General features: G+C 54.8%; 2 protein-coding genes across 5 annotated transcripts; both read right to left on the minus strand.

Moving 5' to 3' along the window:
- On the minus strand, positions 426-16,033 carry PIP4K2B (phosphatidylinositol-5-phosphate 4-kinase type 2 beta). 3 transcript variants are annotated; one of them, XM_021378201.1, is made up of 10 exons: positions 15,392-16,033; positions 7,526-7,623; positions 7,236-7,332; positions 5,499-5,651; positions 4,593-4,739; positions 4,280-4,318; positions 2,882-2,995; positions 2,349-2,607; positions 1,864-1,967; positions 426-1,275 (listed from the first exon to the last, which is right to left on the minus strand). In XM_021378201.1, exons 2-10 carry the CDS (start codon positions 7,588-7,590, stop codon positions 1,195-1,197), a joined length of 1,059 nt encoding a protein of 352 aa, XP_021233876.1. In that variant the 5' UTR covers positions 7,591-7,623; positions 15,392-16,033; the 3' UTR covers positions 426-1,194. The 3 variants fall into 3 exon arrangements, with proteins under 3 accessions (XP_021233876.1, XP_021233874.1, XP_021233875.1); XM_021378199.1 differs by lacking the exon at positions 15,392-16,033 and adding an exon at positions 14,403-14,834; XM_021378200.1 differs by lacking the exons at positions 1,864-1,967; positions 15,392-16,033 and adding an exon at positions 14,403-14,838.
- Positions 15,361-20,323, minus strand: CWC25 (CWC25 spliceosome associated protein homolog). Of its 2 annotated transcripts, XR_002432949.1 has the most exons (11): positions 19,979-20,323; positions 19,595-19,767; positions 19,142-19,378; positions 18,656-18,725; positions 18,370-18,497; positions 18,080-18,149; positions 17,415-17,605; positions 17,192-17,278; positions 16,470-16,631; positions 15,997-16,166; positions 15,361-15,489 (listed from the first exon to the last, which is right to left on the minus strand). XR_002432949.1 is itself a non-coding variant. In XM_021378202.1 (10 exons), exons 1-10 carry the CDS (start codon positions 19,994-19,996, stop codon positions 16,052-16,054), a joined length of 1,251 nt encoding a protein of 416 aa, XP_021233877.1. In that variant the 5' UTR covers positions 19,997-20,322; the 3' UTR covers positions 15,367-16,051. The 2 variants fall into 2 exon arrangements, 1 of the variants encoding a protein (XP_021233877.1); XM_021378202.1 differs by having other exon boundaries at positions 15,367-16,166; positions 19,979-20,322.

A 20,390-nucleotide genomic window follows, 5' to 3' on the forward strand; every position in this document is an offset into this window, starting at 1 on the left:
CGGTATTTCCACTCCTTCCCTGCTGCTCAGAGAGGAGCACACAAGCACAGCTCCGGGCACGAGGTCACATCGCCACGGCAAAAAACAAAGCCACGAATCCACAACCCTCCACTGGGAAGCGAATCCAAGCACGGGCTGCAGGCCGAGCGAGCAGGGCAGACGGGACGTGAGCGAGGTTAACACTGGCAGAACAGCGACGTGAAGCTACGAACCTAAGAGACACGGCAACTCCCGACCAAGGAGCAGGGGGGGGGGGGAAAGGTTCCAGGTACTCGGGCGTTATCCCAAACCCACAGGGACGCAGAGCTCTGCTTTTTGTTCCTTTTCCTTCAGGAAATCTTCGTTGCTGGCCGATGTAAAGCAGGCTGGGTCCCAGCACATCACCACCCGAGGTTGTCCAAGGTCTCTCCTGCTTCTCGCATTGCTTTTGTAGGCTCCGGGAGCTAACGCCTCTCTTCGCGATCATCTTTGGTAGATGTTCATGTCCCTCATCTTTCTTGCGAATCGAGTGCAGTTACAAAAGAAAAAAACAACAACAACAAAAAAAAAAAACCCACGTTTTTCTTACTTAAATTAACCAAAAGGTACAAAGTGTCCCAGTCTGAATTGACCTAAAGTTCAGCGACTCCTCCCGATCACAGCAATATTTTCCATCCTCGAGACGGTGAGCTACCTTCCTTCCGATTCCTAGCACGAGGGAAGTAGAAGGGCTTGCACGCCTTCCTTGCAAAGACAACTCGACGGTAATTAATGACAAAGAAAGTCGTTTGCGGGATCAGGCACTGCTGCACTCCAACCAACGCGAGCTCCAGCATCCCTCCCGCGCAGCGCCTCGCGTCGGGGTCCCTCGGTCAGAGAGGAGGAAAACGCCGTCAGGAAGAGCAGTGCTGAAAACAATGCACTTTTCTTGGTTTAAAAAAGCCCTCGAATTGACGTCTGGGCACTTCTGTAACAAAACCCCCCCCCCCCCACATCTCCCACCTGGCTGAAAGCGGGCTGTCGGAGGGCGCACCGAAAATCCGTTTTCTCTGAAGTCACGCAGTGCCACGCACTCGCTCTTGCACGCGCACGCACAAACACACACTCACACACACCCCACATGCTGCTACAGTGTCTGTTTTAGTGTCACAGGCTGCGTTCTCCGCCGGGAAGTAGCCCCTCTTCTCTTCGTGTCCCGCTGAAGGCTGAAGATGACTATGTCAGGATATTGGACATAAATTCGTTGAAGCGTTTGGAGTACTGCTCCGGGTTCACGGTGGAGATCTCTGCCCCAGCCTGCAAGGCAGAGAGGAGAGACGAGTCAGAGCTCCCTCCCTGCACGCAGAGCCTGAAGCCATAGGGCGAGGAGGGAGCACGGCCCGGCTCTGCTGGGAGAAACCCGCAACAGAATCTGCAATTTCCAGGAGAAGCCAACAGCTGGAGAGGCCTGGAAAGATCCCCAAGGAAAATGGTTTTGGCTCCGGCTGCATCTCCCGCAGACTACTGAGTCAGAGCACTGGAGCTGTTCCCTTATGGGTTAGAGATGTGGGAAGAGCGTGAAAACTCCACGTCCCGCTGAACTGGGATTTTCTGGAGCCCTTTTGGGAAGTTCAGTGCTGGGGCCTGGGAACAGGCCTGGCTGCAGGAAGGGGGCAGGGTGCTGTGCCTGCCTGCACCCAGCGCATTCCTTGCCCCACCAGGCTGCTGCTGCCATGCGTGGAACTGGGGTGAGTGAGGGAAGTGCTGCTCTCGGACGTGGGATCGCTGGAGAACGTCCAGATCAGCACAAAATGCACCTCAGGAAGCACCACGCACACACACAGGCATGCAGGCAAAGCAGAAGCCCCCAGAGCCCATCCTCCCTGCGGGGAGCAGGCTGCTTACCCCATGTTTCACTGTTTTGGCAGCATGTGCAGCTTTCTTCTTTGCATCGTATGGCGTAAGAATGTCTATAATGGCCATGAAGTACACTTCCTTCTTGGGGGCACCTAGCAAGGCAAGAGAGTTGCTAGCACACCCTGAGCTGTCAGCAAAGCCCAGTTGCATCCCCTCCTCGAGAAATACGCGGCGGATCTGCTTCGATGCAAACAGCAGAGAAAGCAAGGCAGGGGGAGCTCTGCAAGGGCAGAGAAGAACGACTGGAAACCGCACACCAGAGACCCACACGCGCTCTGAAGGTTGCACTGCTCCTCGAGCATCGCTTCCAACATTCAAACGCACACCACCTGCAGCCAGGGACTGCACAGGAGAGACACTCGGGAGAGTTTCTCTCACTCTGTGGACAGCCATCCGTTCCCTTTAGCTCAAGCAGACCACGGGACGCCTCCTCTGCCCTCCGCACCTTCAAGGCAACACCCCATAATACTCACTTTCGTGGCTTTTCATGGCGTAGACATCGACGGAAGGATCGAACTCTCCGGGCCCGAAGAAGCGAGGGTAATTGAGGAGATTGCCGGGGCTGTCCGGGGGGGTTCCGTACGAGGAGATGGGGTTTCCTCCGAGACCATCGTTCTCACATTCCTCGTCCTCTGCCCGATCCTCCACTTCCATCTCTTCCTGCTCTGCCCGGTCAACGTCGTGGATCCCAACCAGCAGGCTGTAGTCCATAATCTTCAGCTGAGCTAAGAACTGGGAGAAAGAAAGAGATGAGGGAGAGCAATGGTACTTGTGTGAGAGCACAAATCCTGCCCTGCCCCTGCCAGAGCGCAGCATTTAAACCCATATCTGCCCCCACAGAATCTATGCAGGAGCTCCAAGCTACGCCCTTGGCCACCAGCATCATCCAGATTGTATTAACGTGGCTTTCTGGCCACTGCTGACCCCTGGGCCGGGTGGTACACAGCGAGCATTCAGTTGTGGGAGGCACACTCCTATTAAGAGCTGCCCTCCCGGGAAACCCTACCTCCACGTCCCGCTTCAGCTTTTCGAGGAAGTTCTTTTTGCTCTCTTCCCCGACGTGCAGCTTCTGTCCCTCATTCAAGAAGTCGTTGTCCTTGAACGTGGGCAGGTCCTTGGCCTGGAACAAAGAGCCCGTGTCAGATTCCCAAATCCGGACCCCTCGAGGACAGCTGGCAATCCTGGAGCAATACACCACTGCTCGGAGATGGTCCGAGCACGGGGTGGCACTCCCTGTCTGCTCATTAGGCCTCATCCCGTTGCTAATTAGGAAATAGCAGCAGGCAGAGCTCAACGTTTGTCAACGAGTCTGCACCTCGTGGGGCGAAGGGAAGCCCAGAGAACAACTCGACTTTAAAGGACTGCTGGGAAAAAGCGCTGCGTTCTGAATGCTCGACAGCTGGGCTCCGGCCCAGCCAGCTCCCAGAATAGAAATGTGTTCTGTTGGTTTCTGCCTGGGGTCGGGGGAATTGAAACAAAACGCTTCTTTCCCAAAAGACCGGAGGGGAAAAAAAATAAATAAATAAAAAATTAAAACCGCTGTTTTGAGGAATTTGTCTGCAGCGGGGCCCGAGGATTTCCCAGGGATACGGGAGAACGTACAACCCCTTCGTGCAACTGGGAATTCAATTATTTTGTACTTCGAATGATAGACGAGCGTGGTGGCTTTATATAGATCTAATATGAATGGTCTGAGACGCACTGCATAAGCAGAAAAAGCTACAGACTAAACAGGCAGCGAGCCAGCGACGCTTGGGCACCACGACGCCGTGCCTCGGTGCCAGAGCTTTTGGTGTAAATGGAACTTCCTTTCCTCATGCCAGAGACTAATTTTAGGGCGAGCTGCAGTAGACTTACTCTGTAGCCTCAAACCCGCAGAGCTCATGTGCGAAAAGATGCAAATTCAAGAGGGCTTTTTCATGACAATGCCAGAGCCGAGGATTTACGTGCAGAGGCTGAACTCTCAGTTCTAAGTTCCCCTCGTGGCAACAGAACCCGAATTTACAAACGTGTTGAGATGTGCCAAGAATCCGAGAGGAACTGGTCTGGTTTACAAAAGCAGCTGTTGCAAAAGCTGACTGCTGACCTGACTCAGTTTGATACACGGCGGGGTGCTATGAAGAAATCCTTCCATAAAGACACCACTGCACTAACGTGGGTTTTGTTACGCGTGGGATGTGTCCCAAGAGGTTCCCCCACTCCTGGCAGTGTCAGTGTAACACAGCACCACCTCTTCCTGCAGGGTTACTGGGAGCAGCCTGGGGGGTGGGACAGGAGCTGGGTAACACACAGGGCCTGCTTCATTTCCCCTGCTCAGAGCCCCTTTGGAAGGGGGAGGGCAGTTGGATCCCTCCTGCTTCCCAGCAGCAGGAGGAAGGGATGGCTGCCCAGCGACGCTCCGTACCTTCTCCTTATCGCTTGCTTCCCTGGACACTGTTGAGCCCTAGGTCAAAGAAGAGAGAGAACGTTGTTGCATTCCCGAGGAACCGAGTGACAGCTTTTAATTCATATCTGAGGCAGAGTTACCGACCTCCCTGGTGCAGCACAGACCACTCGGGGCAGGGGAACGGAATGACATTTGAATCTTAAGTGAAGCCCTCCACAGAGCCCCCAGAACCTGACCCCCCGAACAAAAAGCAAAGCCCAGGACCCTCTCACACGCAGGGGTTACAGAGACCACCCCTCACCCTGCGGGGCACCCTGCCCCCCACCCTCACCTTCAGGTCGTATTTCCGGTGCACCGTCAGCCTGTGGCTGAACACGTTTCTGGTAACCACCATGTAGGTTTCCACTCCATCCACGGTGAGCCGGTACATGCCGAGGAACTGGGGCAGGAGGGTGTTCCCGTGACACTCCACTATGAACTGGAGGGAAGCAGGAAGGGAAGGGCAGAGAAAGACAGCGCTGTCACACAAAACCCATCGCTGGCGGAACACGGGCTCAGCAAGAAGCCGATAGGGAAGCTTCCAGTTCCAGCCATCTGACACCAATGAGAAAGGAAAGGAGGCTTGCAAATGGCCCTTAGCATCTCAAGGAAAGCAAGCCGGGGCACTGTAAGACATTTCCAGCCCTCAGCTGAGACAGAGCATCTCATTGTGTGCAGGCCCAGCCTGCTGTAACAGGCCAAGCGTGCGCTTCCGCCCCCTGGTCACAGTGGGGTGAGCCCGCTGCTGGCAGCAGCTAACGTCCCCTCTTGTGGTTACATGGAAGTGCAGATGGACTGGGAGATAACACGGACAAGGGCAGAACGTCTCCAGCTGTGTCACCTGCCTCCTCTTTCCTCGTTGCAAGCAAATCTCTCCACCCCCCCCCCCCGTCCCTTCGCAAAGTCGAATTCAAAGCACCGAATTAGCATCGTGTTCACAGGTCTCAGATAACAGCAATCCATAATTCATTGCTGTAAGGCACAAGGTGAGCAGTGAAGGACTTGCCACTGTGAAGGGAGCAGGTAGATGTGCCCTCACTGGCTCTCAGGTGCAATGGAACACTGCTTCCTTCTGCAAAAGCCATCTGCAAGCTTTGCCAGGCTGCTCGCTGTGATCCAAGCCACAGCTCCCCAGCACATCCCAAGATGCTCCCAAAGCGTTTGCCACTTGCCCTGCGGGGCTGCAGACTCCCCGTACCTGGTGGTATTTCTTTAAGATGTTGTGCATCTCCGCTACGTCCTCGCTCGACACGGCCTTAATGACAAACCTCCTGTCGTAGGTGGTGAGGAACCGGGCCCCGCATCGGCCCTGGCTGTCGCTGTTCACTGGGGCGCTTCGCGTCACCGAGTTCTGAGGGAAGAAGAACACAACCCTGGGGAGGAGAGGCAGGAGCTGCCACCTCCCTGGAGAAGGAAGCAAAGCAGATTCAGGAAGGAGATGGGTGCCCAGGAGCACCTCCACAGCCTGGCTCTGTCAGAACAGACATCCCAAGGGTGAAGGAAAACCAGAACAAAATGAATGAAAGCAGCCCTCCGCGTGAACTGGCAACACTTTTGTTGTTCAGGAATTCTTCGCAGGTCATCCTGAAAACAAAACCCACCCCCAGCCCAACAAGATAAGAAGGACCGTGGGCATAAACAGCTTGGCAGCATCTGCCTTTATATCCCCATCTCCACCCTTAGCAACAAAACACCGCAGCTTCTTGTCGTGCACCCAGCACCACTGGAAAATCCCAAGCTCCCAGCTCCAGCACCTGAGCCACCTGCACCCATTCAGAAGCCATTCTGTCACCCACCAGGACAGGCTCTAACCATTTCCTCGCCGCTGCTGCAAGCAGATGGGGAGAGCTGTGCTCTGAAACACAACGGCACCGGCATCTGACATCTTCAGCTCAAGGTGGATGGATATTTCAGGCTGTCAGGGCCGGGCAGTGCGTTTTGTGATGTGTTTTATTGCTGCACTGCTCTCCCTCCCCTCCAGCTCTCTGAGGTGCAGACACCAGAGGGAGCCTGCTCTGCTGCAGACACACGCAGGCCAGCAGAACCTGCTGCAAAGAGGGATTTACCACGCGATGCTGCAAGCGAGCAGAGAGCTTTCCTTTCATAACGAAGCTTTTAAAGCTTTTACAACTTTAATGAGGCAGGGGAACAACTCTGCTCCTGCCAACGGCTTTAGAAACCGTCGGGAAAATAAAAGCAAACAAAGAAACCTCACTTCTCGCTGACATTTGCAAATGAGCCTGCGCTGCACGGTTTAATCACCCCTCACCTCAAAACCACAGAGCATTTCTTGGAGTGGAGCTGGGAAGCACAAATTGCGACCACATATGGACATTACCAAACTCACAGCCCTTCGGTTTACTTAATATTCCCTTCCTGCCGTTTCCACCTCCTCCAGAGCTGGGGTGTTATGTTCAGCATCCTGGCTCGGCTCCCGCTCCAGCCGTCACGTCTTACCCACCTGAATTCAGCTCAGTGAATGTTTTCTGCTTCCTGCTCTAGCTAGACACTTCTGACAGCCACACCGCTCTGCTCAAGGTGGGAGGAGTAATCCTCTGTCCCCTTGGTCTGGGAAGAAGGGGCAGAGGAAAGGATGCAGGCGCTACGTGGGTCCAGCTCGCTGTTATCCCCCAATTCCTGCCTGCAGCCATCTGCTGCCTCCTATTCCATGCCCAGACTGATGTTCTTCATAGCAGGGACCACCTTTCTCACTCTGCAATTGCCCACTGTGCAGCCCAGGGAGAACCATCCCATGGCTGGGAGCCCTCAGAACGACGGGAAACCCATTCACACCGCGATGGCAAGCCCTTCAAAACCAACCACCAAACAAAAAAAACGCCGGCGTCGTCGTTTCTCCCCCAGGTTGGTTATTCCATCCCAGAGAAACGAGTTTGGGCAGCAGGGAGAGACAAAAAAAAAAAACAAACCAAGGTACCTGGTAGTCCTGGTCATCGATCCCAAACCTTTCCCGGAGGTTTCGGAACACCAGCGGACAGTACTCCTTAAACTTGAAGCGACTCGGCAAGTTTTCCCTAAGGCAAAGCAGAAGAAGTATTCTTGGGCAATGATCCACTTGTGAAATCAAACAACCCTCCCTGCACCTCGCTGCTGGTCACACCGGACCCCAAACCCAGCTCTCCAAGCATGCACCCTCATCAGCGTTGCCTGCTTTGCTGGATGCCTACAGCAGCGCGGTCACGGGTGAGTTGTGAGGCACGCACTTACTTGTTGAATAGATGATTGTCCACCTTGATCTTACTGTAGGCTTTAAAATCATCGGGCATTAACATGACAGGGACGGGAACGTTGCTGAGTTCGTTGATCTACAAGAAAAAAGAAACTGAGACACAAACCCCAAACTCTGCTGCCCTGCATTTACCATCCATGGGTTTACGGAGATGCCGAGTGCCCCAGAACCTGCTTTGGAAGCAACACAACCCAGCAGGCTTTCAGAATATGCTGCTGTGCTGAAGGAACCTGGCGAATGCTGGGGCTGCAAGGCACAGAAGCAGCTCATCCAGCCCAGCACGTGGCGGTACCCCCAGCTCTTCCACCTCGTCACCCACGACATAACCCAGAACTGACACAAAAGCTACCACGGCTTCACCTGTAGGTTTGTTTCAAACAAATTGCTTTTGCCTTTATTGAGGAAACGCTGCATCTCAATTCCACCTCAGTGCTACTGATCTCGGCTGCCCAGCATCAGCCGGCACAGACGTGGGGAGCACAGCACAGCACAGCTCAGCTCCCCTGCGGATGCTGCTCCTACGTTTGCTGTCTCCTGCTGCTCTTATTGCACCTTCCTTGAAGGGATGAGTCACTCCACGAGATTGTTTTTGCTCCTTAGTCATGCGTGGCGGCCACAGGAACACGGGGAGGCAGAAGAATGAATGGTTGTTCAGCTGCTGCCGTGCAGAGCAGCTCACGCTGCAGCGCTGACAGCATCTGCAGTAAGGAATGCATGCCCGGGCTGCCCCGGCCACCCTGCTCAGCCAGGATGCACCAGCACCCAGAGAGCAGCACATCTCTGAAATCCCTTTTCCGAGGACAGCCTCAGCACCACACATTCACAGGGATACACGAGGGATGGGTGCCACCCAACTCGCACGCCGGATTTAGGAAGCGATTCCGTCACAGCAACGTTCCCATTGTTATTGCCCCACGCTGGGGGATGCAGCCAACCATGCCAGCAGCTTGGCCTGGCCAGCAGCACGGCCTGTGTCCAGCCCCAGCACCCAAACCCAGGCAGCTCAGGGGGCTTGCAGCATTCTGGGAAGCACGGGGCACTCTCCTGCCTCCGGGGATGGGGCCCAAGCACTCAGCCCACGGACACAGGCTTCAGGGATCCTCCCCTTGCACGCACCCAAAGATGCTGCCACATCTCCCCCAGGGAGGTGCAAGAAGCACGAGGAAATGATTGTGCGTGGCACGCCGCTCTCTGCAGGCGCCGGGGAGGTCCTGGCTGTGCAGACACGCAGCGAGCTGCCTGGCACACGGGCGAGCCTTCCACAGGTGGGTATTCTTCACATCCTCTCCCCATGGTTACCAAGGGGAAAACAGACCAGATTTCACAAACGTCAGACCGGGAAGAAACACACACGCAGCGAAGAGAAAAAGCTGACTATTTTCAGAGACAGCCAACCCACACAGCAGATCAGCGGAAAGCAAAGCAGCCACCGTTCTGCTGAGAGCAGAGCCGTGCTCCTTAGGGCCCTGCCCAGCAGCAGCACCAAGCGCTCCCACAAAGCGCTTTGGGGTACACAAAATGCCATAGCAGTGAATAATAATAATGCTACAGGCATTAAAAATCAATTAAAAATAATAATGCCACAGGCCGCCCATCGCTCGGAGGCAGAGCGGAGCAGGAAGGCCGGCACCCGGCTCTGCAACAGCCTCAACGCTGCACGGAGCTGCAGGGAGGGTGGGGGAAATGGGGGGCAGCCCCCAGCCCCACACTGAGCTCCTCCCACCCGGTGAAGGGGGGGGAAGGAGAAAGCAGCTCACGGTGCAGCAAGCTGCTCGTTGTCGCTGTCTAACAGCAGGGGAAGCCCAGCAGCACGGCTCCGCCGCCACGCCTGCTCGCAGCCCTCTTCTCGGCGGTGGGAAGGCACATGCAAGCTGTTATCAGCTCGTTCCAGGGTGGAGGAAGGGTGCTGACGGCGGTGAGGGAACAGGAGCTTGGGAGATTTTTTTCTCCTCCCTGCCAGAAATCCAGACGCAGACGTCGGCGAAGCGAGATGTCACGACGTCTTCCTGATGTCCTCGATTCCGCCGAAGCAGAAACCTCAAAGCAAACGTTGCGCCTGTTGCGAGGCTCCTGCCTGGCAGAAATAGCACCGGGCTGCCTCGTCTCGTTTCAAAGATGCTCTCACGCTTCCCAGCGTGCAACAGCCAAAGAAATTCCCCTCCCCGCCTTGAAAGCTTCTCCCCCCCATCCAGCTGCACGCAGCAGAGCTTTCTGGATGCTTCGGGATTCCTGTGCTGGAGGAGATGTGGGGAAGGAAGGGATTGGGGCCGGACGTGCAAAGAGTCACTTTCCCAAAGGAGAGCAGAGAACAGCACGGCTCCGTAGGGTTCCTCTCCCGCTGGAACATGAGCAGCTGCTGAGAGCAGGGCGACAAACGCCCGGCCCATGTTTGCTCTCCCACCTTCTCCCCAGGGAGAGGCGTGCAGCAGCAGATTACACGTAGCAGAGCACGTCTCTTCTGGGTATTCATGCTGCAGGAGGCAAGGTCGCAGCGAGGTGGTGCCCAGCGCTGCCACGGTCCGGCCCCATTGTGTCCCACAGATGTTGCCCAGCTGGAGCACGATGCCCACACCTGGAGCTCTCTGCAAGTCCCCTCTGGAGCCAGTGCTGCCCTCAGAGAGCTTGGCTCTGGTTCTTTGTTGTGAAGAGGCAGCAGCTGAAATCAGAGGAGCAGCAGCAGCCAGTCCCCCACCAGCATCACCTCACTGCAAACTGCTGCGAGGAGCAAAGAAACTACAAGGCAGCCTCATTACACCAGGAACCTTCCATTCCCCCAGCGGGCAGACAGCCCTGAGCTGGAAGCACCACGAAGGAGCACATTCTGCCAGCACCACCAGCACCACCACCTGCATTTCCCAGCAGTGCACACGACATCGGAGCAAGGCGGTGCAAACAGCAGAAGCTCGACAGCCTCACAAGACACACAGACAGACACACAGACGGTCCCAGCAGAGCTCAGAGCATTTAAAACCACGGCACATTTCAGAGAAACCAATTGTCATCTTGAGCTCCAGTCAGCATGATGCTGTGTCGGTCTGTCGTTGACCGTGTCCCTGTGCCACCAAAGCCAGCTCCTTTCCCAACACAACGCACGCCCAGGGTCAGCAGCTGGGAGGGATGGGCCAGGCGTGATTTTGTTTCAAAACCTGGCTGCAGCCTCAAAGTGGCAATTACCATCAGTGAATTGATGGGAAAATGCAGTTTGTTTGCTAACGAGATCCAGATGATGGAGTGTGAGAGTCTGCTCTCTAGGACTCTTTACAAGAGGAATTTGCTCGGGAAAATATAAATCCTTTGCTCTTCTTGTTGCCATTCAGTCCAGCATCTCAGAGCGTGCGCTGAACGGTGGAAGTTCACAATACCCCGGGGCAGCAGGTAACAGGCACACAGCAAAACTCACTTTTGCACAGGGCAAAGCCATTTCTGCAGCAAAACTTTGCAGCTGCTCAGCACAGGACAGCTGGGCAGCGGTTAGAGGGAGAAACGCTATTTTCCATGAATTAGAGCATGATTAATCAGCACGGGAGCTCACAAAACCTCCATGCAATGCTGCGGAAGGGTGGATCTCGTAGCCAATAGCTCCTAGTGGTGCTCTGGGGACGTGGAAAGAGAAAAAAGCAGCCCCGAGTGACAGCGAACACACCTCTTCCCATACAGAGCGTGTTGGAGCCTGCTGGACAAGCACATCCCCATCACCACAAGGGACAAGGAGCCTGGGTTTAACAGAAGGTCCTGGGGTATGGAAGCTCAGAGGCAGCGGCCTCCATCATTAGCACCAGTTCTCATCACCGCTGCCATATGCTGCGCTCTCCAGAGGTCAATTAGAGCCAGGGCAGACAGCGAGCACCGGAAAGGCTGAGCACGCCGCTTCCCCTGCGCCGGCACCGATTTACAGCACTTCAACGTTTGATATGTGGCAGATGCTGCCCTGGCTAGAGTTAACATGGCAACACCGAAAACAACGCCGCAGGGAAGGGAGAAGCGTGCTGCAAATCCCAATGCTGCTCTTTCCCTTGAATACTAAAGAGCTACGCGTCGTGCCGGCTGGCACCGCTCCTGCAAGTCCTGGGAGAGCAGGAGGAGGCACAGCAGCAACCGGAGCCCGCGGGGCAGGGCTGCCTGGGGCAGGATGCATGCTGCCAGCACGGATCTGCCCTTCCCAGCAGGAGCGGGATTTCTTTAAGGTCATCCTCGCAGAGCGCAGGGGGACCAGCAGACCTGGAGAAGCCCTGTCACCCTGCAGACACCCGCCTGCTCGTCGCAGGGTCCCCTCTCCATCGCAGCCCGAGCTCACAGCCGCCCCAGCGCCTGGCGCAGTCGGCGCCTTACAACTGTTTCTATGGTTTCCTGAGCATCACACAACAGCGCCGCGTTCATCCCCGGTGCTCCCTGCGAGATGGCTGCTCCCTCCCAGCATCACCCGACCTTCCCTCCGCCGCCGGGAGCATCGCATGGCACCTCGGAGCTGCACCGCCTCTCCCAGCGCCATGACAACAGCAGACACAGCAAAGCATCCCCGGGAGCCGTCCCCCACGCTCGCTGAGTTTAACACTGCTGGCTAGCAGCTTATGGAAAACATCACAGACCCAAAGATGAACCCTCGTGACTCCGCTCTCTCCTAATCTGCACGAGTTCTCCCAGCTCCTCTCCCCCGAGCACGGCGTCCTGGCTCCAGGTTTGGCTGTCGGAGCGATACCACCCACGTTTGGCCACATTTCAGCCAGCCACAGCCGCACCCGCGCGATGCTCTGAGCTCAAGCACTGGCTTGGGAGCACTGGGACAGCCGAGAGCCAGCTCACACAGAAACACTCAGAACGGGTGTTCCAGAAACCAGTTCCCGAGCTCCACGCTAACATCATCCTAACTGATCCTCTCCAGACCATCGCTGCCTGTACTCGCACCAGCTGCTAGCGAGCTTGTTTAAACACAAGGCAGGGCCGCGCTGCTGCCAGACTCGGTTAATGGACCCGAGGGAATTTCTTCAGTCAACAGAGATGGTGGATTGCATCAAATGGTTGTTTGTTTGATGCATCCACGAAAAAGTTCATCTCGCCTGCGAGCATTTTTGACAGAATCTTGCTGGCACGGCCTCGGCATCCGCTTCTCTTTGGAAAGCTGTGCTCCAGAAACCAAACGTTAACCAATCCCAACCAAGGCTTCTGACAAGGTTCAAAGGCGCTCCTGAAAACACCCATCAGCTGCTTGAAGAACACAAGCAACCCCACCTTCCACGCAAGCAGGGCACCAGCAGCATCTCCCGGGAGCAGACCGGGATGAGCAGCTGCTCGTGTGTCGAGCAAACACAAATAGTTTGGCTCGCAGCCTGCCCTGCAGCGCGGCCGCGCCTGCTCCAGCCCTCGGGTGCTCACCCGCTGCAAACCGAGCCCGGTGGCAGAGCTGGAGGAATGGGAGCTGGGGAATCCCAGCTGCCCCCACCGGGGGGGGGAGGGGGAGGTCATAGCTGAGATGTTCTCAACCCTTTTCCAGCTCCTCGGGATCCGGTCCTCGTTTCTGGCAGCAGCTCCTTCAGAACGTGCACCTGGTATCATCTGTACGGACGCAGAGCTAGTGAGGAGAACTATCAGCTTGCAGAAATATTTCGCAGCCAAGCGCTCCCAAATGGCAGACCCTGATCCAGAGCCTAAAAAAGGCTCCAGGCCGCCCTGCCAGCCACAAAAGAGAGGGCGAGCTGGCAGCCAGCATCCCTCAGAGGCCACAAATGAAAGCGAGAAAAGCCCCACCAGCTTCCCTGCTTCTTCAGGGCTCCTAACGGCATCGCTGATCAAAGCCTGGTTCAACTCATTATCCCGCTTCTCGGGCAAGGCGAGGAGCAGCCAGCATCAGGAACATCCTTTGGCTCGGAGAGACAACAGCGCTGAACTACATTTGGAAGATTCACTCCATCATCAGGCAAGCTAGAAACGTAACCCTGTTTTTCTGAAAGCGTTATTTATTCCTGCAAAAATTAAGCCTAGGAGGTGACAGGGATCTAGGAAACACCCGTCAAGCCAACGCAGAAATGAGCGTCTTCGAGCCTTGGAGGTGTGTTAATTGAGGACTGTTTCTTAATTTTAACCACCTGAACATCGTCCGTTACCCACATCCAAGAGAGCGCAGCGGAAAGGCAGCCCTCCCTTCCAGCACGAGGATCGTGCCTACGCCACGGAGAAAAAGAGAGGTTTCCAGAGGAAGAGAAAGGATGATTTTAGGAAGCTCTCCAGGGGAGGTGGGCCGCAGTGCTGAGCCATTCCCCACGGAGCAGCTCCCCGCTCCATCCCGGGGCTCGTGGGGAAACCGAGGCTGGCTCAGGAACACACAGATGTGGTACCGCCAGCTGAAAGCTGGAAGTCAAAGAGACTCAAGGCCGGGCAAATGGGATCCAGCATTACGGGACGGAGCTGGGGGACACATCGCTCCCCACAAGGGCCCATCCCCAGCCCCCTCACTGAGGAGGGACCCTGTGATAAAAGGCCAGGGGCCGGGGACAGGGCTGACGCGGGGGTTAGCTGCCCCCAGCTAAGCACACCAAGATCACAGCAGCCTACGGGAAGGGCTGTCATCCCAAATGGTATTAGGGAAACCGGGGAGAGGGATACTGGGGGGCAGCGCCCGGGGGAAAGGCTGCGGCGGGACGGGGGCAGGAGGAAAGGGGCGGCGGGGGGAGCGGGCTGAGGAGGTTCTGCCCGAGGGGACTGCGAGGATTCCCCTCCGAGGCCCTAAATCGGGGAGGGCGTGCACCAGGGATGGGCGCGGGGCTGGAGGCTGCGATGCGAGCGGCGCGGGGAAGGGGCTCTGCCCCGAGGGAAGCGAAAGGGGGGGGGGGAAAGGGGAGGGGTCGGCCGCGCGGTGCTCACCGTGTGGTTGGCCCCCCACATGAGGACGCTGAGCAGCGGCTCCGAGGCCCGGAACAGCTTCACCTTCTGGCACACGAAATGTTTCTTCTTGGTCTTGGTTTTGCTGGCGCTGAGGGCCGAGCCCAGCGCCGCGCCGCCGCCCCCCGCCGCAGAGCCCCCCGCGCAGTTCGAGGCCATGGCGGCCCCCGCAGAGCCCCCTCCCCCGGCGCTCCCCTACCAGCGCCTTCGCATGGCACCGCCCGGCCCCGGCGCACGCCCCCCCTCCCCGCAGCGGTTCGGGCCGCCCCTGTCACCCCTGGGGCCGGCGCGGCCGCTCCGCTCCCACCTCGCTCTCCCCGCCTCCCTCTCCCCCCCTTTCCCCGCCCCTGCGGTGGCTCGCTCCACCGCCGGCCGAGCGCTCCGGCGCCGCTCTGAGGAGGCGCCAAGATGGCGGAGGGCGGAGGAGGAGGGGACGGGGAGGTGCCATGGCCGCGCCCTACGGGGGAGCGCCGGGGGATAGAGGGGCTGCAGCGCGGCGCTGGGCTCCGGTTCGCTCCGCCTCAGCGTGCGGGGGGGAGGGAAGAAGCGGAAAGCGGCCCGGGCTGCGAGCGGGACCAGGTGGAACGGCGCGCTGGAAGAGAGGGAAAGGGGAAACAAAGCCACCGCCCTCCCCCTCTGCCAAGAGATGGTCTCGACCACCTGGTGTGACGTGCCCGCCCAGGCCACGCCCCTTTCCGAACGAGCCAATAAGCGGCGAGGCGCCTGGAATTATGAATGGACCGCTGAGCGCGTCACTGCCGCCGCTTAAAGGGCCCGCAGCGCGCAGCTCCGCGCACCGAGCCATGGGGGGCACACGCAGCCCTCGGTCTGCCCGCCCCTTCGGCAGCGAAGTCCAACACCCTCACCCCGACAAAGCCACAGGGAACATTTAAAAACTGTAAAGTTTCTCCTTTAAAAAAAAAAAAAAAGGCAAAACAATCTTCACTGCTGTACATATACACATTACTTACATTACAAAATCCCAGAGAAATATTTGCTGCCTCAGTTCTGCTCCGCTCATTTCCTTTCCCTGTGAAGCTGCATCCTTTGGGCCAAACATCATTCACATCTGTGAGCAATCAAATAATGGCTACAGGTATTTTACAGCCTGGTCTGACATCACCCTCCAAACCCACAGCAGAACGGTGGCAGAGTGGAGCAGTGTGGTGTCAGCCTGTCACACAGTTCTATCGCATCCAGTTACCTCACGTGAATTTGCTCTGCTCTAATTTTTAAGGACTAACAAAAATAGGTCTTTTGCTCTCTCAAATAAAGAGCTCAGACAATCCACCCAACGTAGAAAGCAATTGCCGCCCGGCATCGTCTAGTAACAATGATATACAAAACCAGTAGGAGTCAAGGTGGAGAGAACAGGAAGAGATCTGGCAATGTGCTATAGGATACGAGGGCTCACGAGTTCTCCAGCTAAGGTTTGTTTGCGAGGTCATACTCATTACAAACGTATTTACAGTGCCAGAAGTTCAGCACGCACTGCGGGCCGCAGCACAGAAATTCAGCAGCTCTTTGGGAGGTGGTTCCTGGAGAGAGCAGTGAGCGTGTGCTGGAGGGCTCTCACCTTGGGGAACAAGTGTCCATTTAACTCCCGCACGGGAGCAGAGGAAGAACAAATTTCATCTCTGCATGAAGTTTTTTTCCAAGGCAGCAGGAGTTCTCTGAAGGGAGTGGATGTTGCGCTTCACCCGATCTTCTAAAGTGGAAGTAGATGCACTCTCTAGTTTAAAGTGACTGCAGGAAAAAAAAAAGAAAAGAAAAGAAATCAATCTCTTTCCAGGCATCACATCATTTCCAGCAGGGTTCGTTACCCCCAAGTCATCTAACCATGTGATTCTAAAACAGAAAGCATCTGAAAGTCTGCACCAAAAGAATGAATAGCTTTTAGTTTGGCTTCTAACAGACTCAATGCCGTATCTAAGGTCAGCGCTCAAAAATGTATTTTCATCTCAAATGCTGATGCCATCACTCACTCCTGAGAAGCTGTGGGCTGTATTTCCTATGAAGGATAAAAACAGATAGCACAGAGACACTCACTGCAAGAACTTTCCATCTCTGGAGTCGAGTTTCTCCAGCTCTCGCTCCAGCTCCTCCTCCTTTCTGTGTTTCTTGAGGTTGTTTGCTCTCTCCTCTTCCCGCCACTTGGCGTTTTCCATCATTTCCTGGCGTTTACGCTCCAGTTCCTCTGGAGAGATCTTTCTATTTGTATAGAAAACACCATTGCTGTAAACCAGTAGGGTGCTAGACACAACCCACCTATTGCTTTCCAAGCTTCAAGACTACAATCCCCAAAGTTGGGGTGTTTAACAATTGCTTTTCCTTTAGTGCCCAATCAACAAAGCTAGTAAGTACACATCTAAATGCTCTGCTGCTCTGCCACAACTCTAGCAAGAGCTTGGTTTCCTCTTTTCAGCTTTTCTTTTAATTGATTGGTAAGATGATACCGTCAAGATCACATTTTCCTGACGGTAGTTAAACAGAAGGCTTTTAATTAACAGATCAGACAAAGACTGATCTCACCTCACTGCAAGACACACAGAGAACCACAACCACGCTACTCAGTCTGGGAGGCTGAAAGAGTTAGCTCACAACTAAGCTCAAGAGCTAAGATCAAACTGAGCATTTCAGAATCGTGTGTGCCTTTCTGGATGTCTGATCTAATCTATTCTAGACAACAGAATAAGATTTGGTTCACAGATTATATCCACAACCATCAGGGCAGCTTTCACCCAAAAACACATGGAGAAGATTTTGCTTACCTTGTGTAACCTGGAACGTGCTGCCGTCGATAGCTCTTTTTGGGGGAAGGACTTCTAGCTTTCCCTTTCTCCTCTCGACTGCTGTGTCTGTAACCCAAAAACGGCCTCTTTTTAGGAGATATGAACACAGTATCACATCCCTAAACTTCCCCGGGATTTTGATTCCTGAACACCAACCCACCAGCAGCCTTTGGTTCACATCATCCAGCTTAGCCACACTCACTGTTTACTGTGTCTGGAAGGCGATCTCGACCCCCTGCATCCAGATTGCTCTGTACTCTTCTTGCTAGCACACCTCTGCGGGGAGCGGGACTGACTCCTGGACCTGGAGCGTTCCCGGTGCTTGTGGGGGGCCCTGCCCTGGCCGGCAGCTGGAGAACTCCGAGACCTGTGGTTCTTGTCAGAGTCTCTAACCTGAAACCCAAAAGCGTCCTTCAGGAGAGACGTCCTGTCATCCAGTCAGAGCATCACAACACCACGAGGCCACAGAAACCTCACGTTAGACTACGGGCAGCGTACATTTTTCTTTGCGCTTACTTAGCTCGCTTCCTATAACACCTGTGTCTAAAAAGATTCTTTTTGTGATGCTCAGTAAACTGATTGCTTTGACAATCACGCACAATATTCAAACAGATGTATGACTCTGGGAAGAGAAACTAAACTAAACTCAACTGGAACTTGGGCAGGACAGAAGTCCTGCCAGGATCTGAAGAGTTTTGGGTTCAAGGTTCAGATGGAGCCAAGTTGAATGTGAACTTTGTTAAATCATGTATCACTCATAGTCCTCTTCTACTGGGAGAAGCAGCCTCTTGCAACAAGCTGATCCTTTCCTGTTCCCTAACCAAGGTGTTTGCTACTGAAAGAGCCATGCAAAATAGAGGTACTTACCTGTAAGCCGTATCCTGGCACTTTAGAAGGAGGAGGTTTCCAGGAGGAACTGTTCATCCTCTTCTGAGACCTAAAGAATAAAGAGAATAGTACTTTTGAAGCAGATGAACTTCAGTAATCCTGTATTTTGCATATTAAAATGTCAAAAAACAGATTAATGACGCAAAAACAAGAGTCACAATACAGAAATGTTTAGGCAAATTAAGAACATGAATTAGAAATATAAGATTCACAGAAGATCAGAAACAGACAAGAAAAACAAACAAGACAGTGAACAAGATAAAACATACCTGGCTTTGCTCCGCTCCTCATCGCTGCTGGCACTTTCACTGCTAGAACTGCGGCGCCGATGCTTCTTGTGCTTCTTCTTCTTCTCTTTCTTCTTCTTTTTCTCTTTTTTATCCAAACTGTTTTGCAGCTATAAAGCAAGAAATCAATTCATTAGCAATCATTACTGTCCCTGCACTTGAGCAGTCAGTATCACAAGGCAAGGGAAAAGTAACAGAGTTCTCTTGGGATAAAAGATAAACTCCAGCAAGGTACGTGCACAAACCTAAAGATAATGGAGTCACCTACCAACTCTTTGATTTTCTTCATTTTTACAGGGTTATTCAGAACCTCCCTCTTCTTCTCCTCCTCTCTCTTTCTAAAGCAGATTAAATAAAAATATTAGCATTTTCAAGCAACTCTAAACATCATTTTCACAAAAGATACAAAACAGAAGCAAGCTCTAAAAAAAAAAAAAGCAGGCAACAGCCAAGTTTTGCTCATTCAGCAAAACAAGTCCAACTCAAAGACTGTCCTTTTCCTCTCCACTAAAGAGTGTAAGTAGGAAGTTAAGCCAAACTTTTGTTCTGTTTACATCTATCTGGCTACAATGCTGCCAACCAGATGCATTCACACACAGGTAAGAGGGTGACTTAATTTCGTATATATGAACCAATAAAAAAAAAAACAATTTTTGCATTTATATGCAAACTTTACACAAATAAGGCAGCTCTCATCAGCTTGCCACCACTGAATTGCCTGATTTGCTCCTGTTTTCAGCACCACGTTGAGTACCTTATCATGAAAAGTGGATCCTCCCGGATTTTATTTGCCATGTCCAGAACAGAATTGGCACCTGACTTGGCAAAAATGGAGCCTGGGAGCAGTCCTGTCTCGTTGGAGCAGCCGGCGTCCTTGTCCTCTGTCTTCTCAAAGACGTATTTGTCCACAGGGCGACCCATGAGATACTCCTCTCTGTTCACCATGCCTCCAGGACCCTGGTACATCCACTCCAACTTCTCTTCTCTCTTCCTATTGCAAACAAGTCATCGTATTTTATGTCGCAGAGTTCTACAGCTACAGTTCAAAGCGTACAAAGCAAGTGGAAAGCTCCTAGCATCACAGATGTTATAAATTCAGTGTTAAAATCTCTGCTTCTCAGAGGTATGAGAAGCACGTGGAACCCCTCAACATGGAGCACTGGTCGTCACCTTGCCAGGACCACACTCAGGCCCTGCCCCCGCTCACCTGACGGTGCCCATGTCCTCAGCATATCGCTGCATCTCCTCACGGGCCCTTTCCTCCTGCAGCTCCCGCTGCAGCTCCTCGATCTTCTTCCTCTCGGCCTCATATTTCTGCTCGGCCTTCCACACCTTCTCCACATTGCGCAGGGTCTGGGGGTGCCAGCTCTTCTTCAGGTTCTGCAAGGAGCACGGGACACGGCACAGGGCCCTTTACCGAAGGCCCCAGGCGCTCTCTCACCGGGCACGGCCCCGTCCAAGGCCGTAGCGCTCAGCCCGGCCCCGCCGCGAACAGCTCGAACCGACAGCCCCGAGCCGCTACCGGGAGCCCGAGGGCCTGGGGCAGGTTCTCGGTCCCCCATCCCCCCACCCCGTGCGGACCCCGCCTCACCAAGTCGCCTCCGCCCATGGCTGCTCGGCCGTACGCTTCCCTCAGCTACCGGGCCCGGAATACGTCATCAACGCGCGCCATCGGCACTGATAATTTACGTCACTTCCTGCGCGGCACTGAGGGGGCCTGGCAACGTGACGGAAGAAGCCGGGCAGTGCGTGGGGGTACGGCGATGAGCGCAGGCTGCTCTCTTTACCTCACCCCGTTTCCCTGGGCTCTGTAACGAACCGCGGTGTCGCCGAGCGAAAGCTCGAGGCCGCCCGTGTGTTCCTTACCGCTCAGACTGGGCTTAGAACCGGGGACGTACCGGCTCCCAACCCGGCGCTTTGCCCCTGAGCTACACGCGCCCGCGAAACGCGGCTTTGGGACGGCCCGATGATGGGGGCGTGGCTCAGGGGCAGCGCGTCTGCCT

Source organism: Numida meleagris, chromosome 26 (genome assembly GCF_002078875.1).
Source record: "Numida meleagris isolate 19003 breed g44 Domestic line chromosome 26, NumMel1.0, whole genome shotgun sequence".
Taxonomy (NCBI): domain Eukaryota; kingdom Metazoa; phylum Chordata; class Aves; order Galliformes; family Numididae; genus Numida; species Numida meleagris.

Coding starts and splice junctions, on each gene's coding strand:
- PIP4K2B (XM_021378199.1), bottom strand. CDS start 14,579: ATGGCCTCGAACTGCGCGGGGGGCTCTGCGGCGGGGGGCGGCGGCGCG. Junction 7,624..14,402: donor TGTGGGGGGCCAACCACACG/GTGAGCACCGCG, acceptor TTTTTCTTGTAG/ATCAACGAACTCAGCAACGT. Junction 4,319..4,592: donor ACCGGAAATACGACCTGAAG/GTGAGGGTGGGG, acceptor TCTTTGACCTAG/GGCTCAACAGTGTCCAGGGA.
- CWC25 (XM_021378202.1), bottom strand. Junction 19,379..19,594: donor GAGGACATGGGCACCGTCAG/GTGAGCGGGGGC, acceptor TGTTTGCAATAG/GAAGAGAGAAGAGAAGTTGG. Junction 18,726..19,141: donor GATCCACTTTTCATGATAAG/GTACTCAACGTG, acceptor AATCTGCTTTAG/AAAGAGAGAGGAGGAGAAGA.